Source organism: Setaria viridis, chromosome 6 (genome assembly GCF_005286985.2).
Source record: "Setaria viridis chromosome 6, Setaria_viridis_v4.0, whole genome shotgun sequence".
Classification (NCBI taxonomy): Eukaryota; Viridiplantae; Streptophyta; class Magnoliopsida; order Poales; family Poaceae; genus Setaria; species Setaria viridis.
Genome location: NC_048268.2, coordinates 522953 through 530655, shown reverse-complemented (window position 1 = coordinate 530655; position 7703 = coordinate 522953). Strand labels below are relative to the sequence as shown.

General features: G+C 43.3%; 1 protein-coding gene across 4 annotated transcripts; it reads left to right on the top strand.

Annotated features, from left to right (window-relative positions):
* Positions 1 to 1318: 1318 nt before the first annotated feature.
* On the top strand, positions 1319 to 3737 carry LOC117860123 (glycolipid transfer protein 2). 4 transcript variants are annotated; one of them, XR_004641377.2, is made up of 6 exons: positions 1337 to 1671; positions 2374 to 2429; positions 2582 to 2712; positions 2810 to 2945; positions 3123 to 3273; positions 3379 to 3737. XR_004641377.2 is itself a non-coding variant. In XM_034743351.2 (6 exons), exons 1-6 carry the CDS (start codon positions 1500 to 1502, stop codon positions 3412 to 3414), a joined length of 675 nt encoding a protein of 224 aa, XP_034599242.1. In that variant the 5' UTR covers positions 1338 to 1499; the 3' UTR covers positions 3415 to 3737. The 4 variants fall into 4 exon arrangements, 3 of the variants coding, with proteins under 3 accessions (XP_034599241.1, XP_034599243.1, XP_034599242.1); XM_034743351.2 differs by having other exon boundaries at positions 1338 to 1671; positions 3130 to 3273; XM_034743350.2 differs by having other exon boundaries at positions 1319 to 1671; positions 3130 to 3737.
* Positions 3738 to 7703: the final 3966 nt, after the last annotated feature.

Here is a 7703-nt window from a genome sequence, read left to right as displayed (position 1 = left end):
AACGGCATCTCCAATTTCTCCTCCGATCTTATCACAACAGTACTCTGCTATGGAGTACTGTCCATCATATGAATCTGCACACAACACAGCATGCATACATCCAATGCAAGTCAACCTCTCTCAAGAAGAAGCAACCCTGCTCTCATAGGCCACATGTAAAACTGATGAAGTCATGTGATGTGAATGTGATGCTCATATTCTATTCAAGGGCTGTGACTGTTAGATCGATCAAGCACCATTGGTTCACAAAAGTGCCGTGCAGGAGGGACACACCTAGTATTATTGGCTGATCCTAGATAGTTATCCAATTATGGTTTTTTTTTTATCTCTGATTGTTTTTAAGGTCCTAGTATTGGTTGACTTTGCTTTTGATCGAGAAATGTGTGGTGAAATTGCGTTGGCAGCAGGTAGATTCTGTGGGTTCACCTGGATGCATATAGAAGAGCAAGTGACAACGCACATGGTTGGATAATGTCACTGAGATTAACAAGGATGCATCATGTAACTATACCCTATCAGTGCTAGTTGCAGTACCCTAGCTAGCCCACTGATCTATCGAAATGGAAAATGTAACCATCAGGGTTAGATGCATATATATAAATGTCACGTCTATGACGTCCATGGACGGATCACAACCAGCAGCTCACCAAGGAGCCCGTTTCTGTGAGTGTGCATGCATGGTTCTGGCCGTGGGTTATCTGAGCAGGAAAGGGTGTTACAAAAGACAAGGGCCAACATCGCAAGGCTCTGCAAGAATCAACCAAGAGACTAGATCATCAAAATATTTAAATTTGTTCATCAGTAACCAAGCATACAGCATTATCCGCAGGAGCTGTGTATTAAAATTTCGGGAAGAAGAGAGACCAAGTAGTTTATTCTCTGCCTCCATTTTTGTTTTTTCTTGTGATAATCACACAATTGGGGGCTTATCTTGACATTTATTTATGCCCACTGTCATTCTAAACAAAAAACAGCATAATCTATCGTCATGTGGAGAAGTCCAAGAATTAATGTACTGCTTTCACTTAAAAAAGAATCTGTATCTTCACAGGCTGGCGTCTGGGTGTACATTGCCAAGAGTTTTCACTAAAAATCAGACATATAAAAAAAGAGATTCCTATAACAAGTACACGGCAAAAAGAATTTCGGTAAGGAAGTACACGGCAATGCGTGAAGTGTTAATAAACAAGTCCATCCTGGCCAACTGCATCGAGCAATTAAATTCATCTCCAAGCCGAGTAAGGACAGGAGCCACCACCCATTTTTTACTCTCAATAATTCACCATTCGCTGTTCTGACTTCACGTTGAGGGGTGCGATGAACAACACCGAGGCATCACTGTTTTTCTTTTCAAGAAAAGGACAGAAACTAGAGGTTCACCCCCATCATTTGCCCCAAGAAAATGTCAGCAAATGAGCCTTCATCTCTGTCTGTGTGTATAAGTAGTGGATTAGTTGAGCCATGGAGGTTCAGGTAAGATAGGATAGCAGTAGGGGTACATGGAGAGGAAAAGAAAGGAGATGGAGAAGGCCAAGTCTGGGCTGAGGCTGGCCATGGAGGAGCTCTGTTTATGCAGTCCAGGAGATGGGGAGGAGAAGCAGGAGCAGGTGCAGCCAAGGTCATCCACCATGGACCTCCTCTCTGTCTCCAAGCAGCTCCTCCATGTCCTTGGTTGGTAACTCACATATGCTCTTTCATATGCAATTTCTTGACTGAAAGATTTTCATTTCCAGTTGGGATTCGATTGATTGTCAGCTGGTTTATTTTAGCAGGTCTGATGCTCTTATTAGTAATCGTTGTTTTTTTATTTTATTTATACAAATGTTCTTGGGAGGGGCTATTCAATAGAGTGAGATAGGTTCCTTTTTTTCAGGAAGTGCTGTGATTATATAGGTGCTGTGTGCATGTGTTGTGGGTCAGATTTAGCACGCCTCACTGTGTCGTTATGTTCATGTATGTGATTTGAGAATTTTGCATAAACCCTTTATGCCGTGTTTGATTCTTAGAGGGAATGGATTCCTCAACTAGATAAGTGACTCCAAACCTTTTTCTGTCATGATGCCATCAAATTGGACATGGAATTATTACCCATGTAAAACGGGGAAGGGAAATTTTTTTGAAATCACTTTTGCAGACAAAATGATGTAGTACCGTTACAGTATAGCTCTCCAAGAACTTTCCTCTTGAGATAACAAAGGGCTACTTTTTTAATTTGTTTTTAGGATGACAAAATACTACTATACTTATAAATACTTATGTAAGAAAGTCACAAGCTAATCCATTCAGCTGTTTCTTTTTTTCCATATATGCTACTCTCTCTACTATACATATCTGAAAAAACTGACAACCATGGCCTTCTGACTTCTGTTGCAGATGAGATTGGACCAACGTTGCTAGTCCTGAGGCAAGACATTCAGCAAAACATTCAGGTAATTCATCTCTGCAAGCCAAATGCCCTTCGGCTCTGAACACGCCGCTCCATTTACAAACTTACTCCCCGGCTGCTCTGTAGCTGTCATTGGTTCATTTCATTTGTTCAAATCACTAACCAAAAATGCCTCTCTGATCTCCCCTCCCATAGAGATTACAAGATCTGCATGAAAGAGACTCTTCCAAATATGCGAGCTTGACGGCGATAGTTACAGAGGAAGTGGAGCAAGAGACAGCAAAGAAGACCAAAAGCTGCACCAGAGCTATCATCTGGTTGTCTAGGTACACTGAGTTCTGCTTTTGTATGGAATCCATGTGTACCATGTCCATTCTGTTGCTAACCTTCGTCCTGAAATGTCATGATAAACGGTCAACTCAGGTCGATAAGTTTCTCAAAATATTTACTGGAGAGGCTGCTGAAAGCCCCAGAATTGAGCCTGAGAGAGATTGTGGAAGAAGCCTATGCTAGTACTCTAAAGCCATGGCATGGTTGGATCTCATCGGCTGCTTATAAGGTATTAGCTGAACATTTGCAGTGCATTCCAGGCGATTACAATCAAATTTCTGAAAACTTTTTGTTCACGGATACACTTGTTTGTTGATTACATTTGTGATTATGGTTTTGCAGAACTAATTCTGCAATTATTTACTTGGTTTAATTTTTGCCCACTGACCTAATTTGTTGAGCATAGTTGTCAGGTAGCAATGAAGCTCGTCCCAGAAAGAGAAGTTCTCATAGCGCTGCTGATGGGTAACTGTCAAGACTTTGAGGATCTTGCGGAAGATGCGAAAATGTTGACCTATGCTGTCCAGCCCATGTTAGAGGAGATCGATGCAATCTCGGTCAGAGTTTTGAACTTCACATCTGTCTATTACCAAGATAAAAGTTGCAATGAAAGATCAGAATTTCTTGCTCATACATGCAGTATATATATATGTGGTTTGCAGGCTAAACACAACTTGGACAAGATGAAATCCTCTTAGGATTTTGCCGATCGCCTGTACATAGCTGCATAATCGTACCTAACCTTGCGTCGTACTTGTAATAGTGAAAGGCCTTATTTTTTTGGTGTTCTCTTGTAGGTTGCAAGCGACAATTTGAATGTGCAAAACTCGTTGAGTGTATTCCTTCCCTTGTAGTTTTAGTGGATCCAGGCTCGATCGAATAGTGCATGTTTTCTTCAAAAATCAAAACTAGCTACTTCTTTCTTCCTAGCTAGACAGAGAGTTGTGCTTATCCTTGTAGTTTAGTGGATCTTGTCCTTACAGTTTGAGTGTTATGCAGAGAAGAAATGATCTGTTTGATACATCCTCGATCTCTCCCCTCTTGTATTTGTTGGAAATACTCGAATTGAAGAGTACATCATGTAAACCATGAAACTCAATAGAGTAATACATGCAACATATAAACGGTAATAGAGAGCGATCTACAGTGCACATTCAAACGGAATCAACTATGCCTGTATACGATAGATAATGTTTTTTTCCCTTTATATATGGAAACAAGTTACACTGTGCACAAGGTTCAATACACATAGCCAGATTCATTGTTACATCACACAAGCTATCCATCATGATGTATATAACACATCATTCAACACTAATAATGTTATTACTAAACCTCCTCCACCCATTGTTGGCGAAAAACATCCTCCTCCTCCAATGCATCGCATGCTTTTGTGACCTTTCTCGATAGAGCTCCGGTTGAACTCTTCTTAGTGAAATACCATGGGGTGGTCTTTCCCCCACTGGCTGAATTTTTTTTCCTTACTTCGGCTTGATGGAAAACCCCACACATTATAAGTTGATTATCCCTTAATTTGCATTAACCCATGATGTTAATTCCCTCGTTACACATGGAAAGAAAAACTATGCATTTAATGCACTAGGATTAAAAAGAAGTTTCTTATCGATCCTGAGGGAAAGACCTCTCACGAGGCATTGCATTAAAAAGAAGTTTCTTCGATCCCGAGGAAAGACCTCCTTCGAGTTTCTTTGATCTACAGGGTTGAGAAAACTACAGGGTTGAGAAAAGGCCTTGAACGCCGGGTTGCCTAGGGCGTATTTGCACATGTATAACTTGAAGACAATATAATTGGAGGACCTATCATACGTGCATAAGCAGGAGGTTTTGATTTTCTTTTTGTGAAATTTATATTTGGACCAAAAGTTCACCAATTTTTTTCCTAAAAGTTAAGTATAGAAGATACAAATGAACCCCTTAAACAATGAAAGGAAACGAATAGCAACTACTGAAATGTGTCTTCCTGATTCATGCTTGCCGGCACCAACAACCGCCAATGATTTTTATGGTGCTCTTTTTGTACTTTTCCTCTTTCTGGATACAAGATACAAAACTGAAGAAAGCATGAGTCGCACCTAATCGGTGGATGACCATCAGCTCCTTCATCCACTTGCACTTTTACCAAACAACAACAACAACAATAATACAAGGATTTTTTTTGTTTTTTGGTTTGTTGAACTTTTAGTGTTTAATTTGTCTTGCTCGATGGTCAGCACAAAGCTGCAAGATATTTTTCCTTATTAACTGGAATTTTAAAAATATATATTCGCACGTCTTTGTTCCTACTACTCTTATCCATCTTGCCGTACATGGAAAGCGACGGGGAAAAGATACTGCAACTTGAGTTGAGACGTCACTCCACCATCCGTGATCCATTTTTTTTTACCCAGCAGTGATTCTCAAAATTTGAATTTTTTCTGAGACTGAATTTGAAATTAATTAGCCAAATCCCGTGGGAATTGCAATGGTAGTAGTAGTGGGCCTTGACTACACAAGCATAAAAAGTTGAGACCAGGGTCCAGGGCCGATCAAAACACCATTATTTTGGGCTGGTTTATACCTACCTTTTTCGGCGGGCTCCACGTAGTAGTAGTGGGCCTTGCGGCCCGTCACAGACTCACAGAGATGAAGTTTGAGGCCTGGGCTGAGCTTTCATTCCATTTTTAAGGAAAGTAGCAGAGCTCAGCTGACTGACTGTTAGGCTTGTTGAGAGTAGAAGCTTAACCAGTAAGGTGCAAAGCTCAACAGAAGATTTTGGCCAAGTAGGGTTCAGGGTTTAGGCTGGAAATGTGTGAAAACAATTGTTCAATCTTCTCATGCATGGGCCCAATATTCCACACAATAACAGTATGCCATGCCCCCCCTGCTATTGTTCTGCTTGCACACTGTGGTTTGGTGATTGCTGAAGATTGGTGAGAAAGAATTCTCTGATTGGTTTTGCACCTGAGGGGTCTGCCCTACCCTGCAACCTGTATGACATATGGGTCAGCAGTGACCCCAAGTTCCCAGCAGGTATAGTAGCCAAGTCCATGCATTGCCCTGCGTGCAGAAAGAAGGCATGATGGCAATCATATGCCTATGAAGCTAGGTGTCTGGCTGCCTATGAATCTACCATCAAGGTAGGCCTGCAGATTCAAAGTGTCGTTGAATTCAGTTGTGCCTTGGTCCCAAGACCAAAAGCAAGCAGCTAGCGGTTAGTTGTTCGGCAGGGGCTCTCTCATGCATCCATCAGTCATCAGTTGTTGAGCTGAGCTGAGCTGAGGCTAGCTGATGCAGTGAGAGGAGAGGAGAGACCTTATGAGACCCATCTCCATCAGAGACCATGCATCACTAGCTCACAAGAGCACTATAGTCGCCTTGCATTGGGAAACCAAATATCCCTTTTGGTTTGCTATCCATGGAGGTGGAGATATGATGGATGAGCAGGATTCATTCAGCAACAAGGCTTGGCTGGCTCTATGGCTGACTATTCTATTCACCCTGAAAAAATGCTGTCCTGGGCTGGTACTACTGTACTTGGCCAGGATGCTCCATTGCTCCTCTTCCTCTCTTTTGGAGTTTTGGCACGGAGGACATGATGGCTTTCTCTGCATGCACCTGCGCACTGAAGTGAATACTACTACCAACACATGAGTAGGGAGCCTTTCGTCTGCCTTTTGGTGTCTACCGGTTTCATCGACAAATATGCCATGCCACCCAGGAAAGCTCAGGATCCAGAGACTGATTCTATTTCTATTTGCTTGCGGCTGTATGATTTGTTTATCCTCCTCCAGATCTCAGGATCTGCAGATTAGGTGAACAATTAATAACTGCTGCTCTGTCAAACTAAACAAAGACTGAATGATAGTTCTTGCTGTGAACCGTGATGCATGGCACGAATCATGATCCATCACCTGTCATTGATAATGGATACAATGCAACCTTGTACGCTTGGAATGCAGGACCGGCGCATTATGTGTTCTTTATGTGCCTGGAAAGCGAGGCAGCCAAGCCACAGCCATGCGTACGCACGAGGAGATGCAAAGCCCAAAGCCCTGCTCTTTGTTTGCCTTTGCATTGGGACGCGCACTCAATCCGATGCAAAATCTGAAGAGAGAGAGCGGAATTGAAGCTAGGGCGCCGGGGGTCAGGCAGGCATTCGATTCAGTGCCCCTGGACCCCTGACCTGCAATGCAGGCTGCTGCCTGCGGCTTCAATTCAATTCCACCACCGTCTGGCTCCTCTGCCTCTGGGTTGCCTGCAGATGCAATCCCTGTTGCAGTCCTTCATCCCCACACATCGCTATCGTACTCGGAAATGCCACAGCTTTTTCCAACTCCTTGCATTGCATTGCATAGTTGGCTGGCTGCACTCTCTCTCTACCTCTCTTCCGGCCTCTCATCTCCCTTTAATCTGATCCATCTCTCTCTCTCTCTCCCTCTCTCCCTCTCTCTCTCTCTCATGTGACTCATTGTGCAGGACCAGAACTGCAGGGTACTAGTACTGGACGATGGTACTGCATCAGAAGAGAGAAAGAGAGAGAGCCAGAGAGGCTTGAGAATGAGAGGAAGAGGAGTCTCCTCCTCTGACCTCTGTGGCCAGGCCTGAAGGCCTGAAGCCAGGGTAAGGCCTGCAAGACCAACTCGATCGTTAACAGCAAGTACACTGCCTTGGGACTCGCTCGGTAGCTGCTCTGCACATATGAATATGATATCAGAAAAAGCTCGCTAAAAGCACACTGCATGCATGCTTGCTGCAGGCATATGATCCAGCTCTCACTACATGGACCACCAATGCCGCACACCGGCTAGCTGCAGCAGCGGCTAGCAACAAGAAGATCGAAGAACCTGCTCTCGCAGTTACCACTCATTGATTTCAATGCGATCCCACCCCAGCATCGATCGACAACCCACCCCAATCCCCATGAACTCGCCTACCTGATCCATCCATCAATTGCTTCATAACTCAGCCTAGTACTGTATATATCTTG

What these genes read in the sequence shown, in the direction of transcription:
- LOC117860123 (XM_034743350.2), top strand. Translation starts at nt 1,500, where the DNA reads ATGGAGAGGAAAAGAAAGGAGATGGAGAAGGCCAAGTCTGGGCTGAGG. An exon ending in GCAGCTCCTCCATGTCCTTG is followed by an intron (nt 1,672 to 2,373) that starts GTTGGTAACTCA and finishes CTTCTGTTGCAG; the next exon opens with ATGAGATTGGACCAACGTTG. An exon ending in ACATTCAGCAAAACATTCAG is followed by an intron (nt 2,430 to 2,581) that starts GTAATTCATCTC and finishes CCCCTCCCATAG; the next exon opens with AGATTACAAGATCTGCATGA.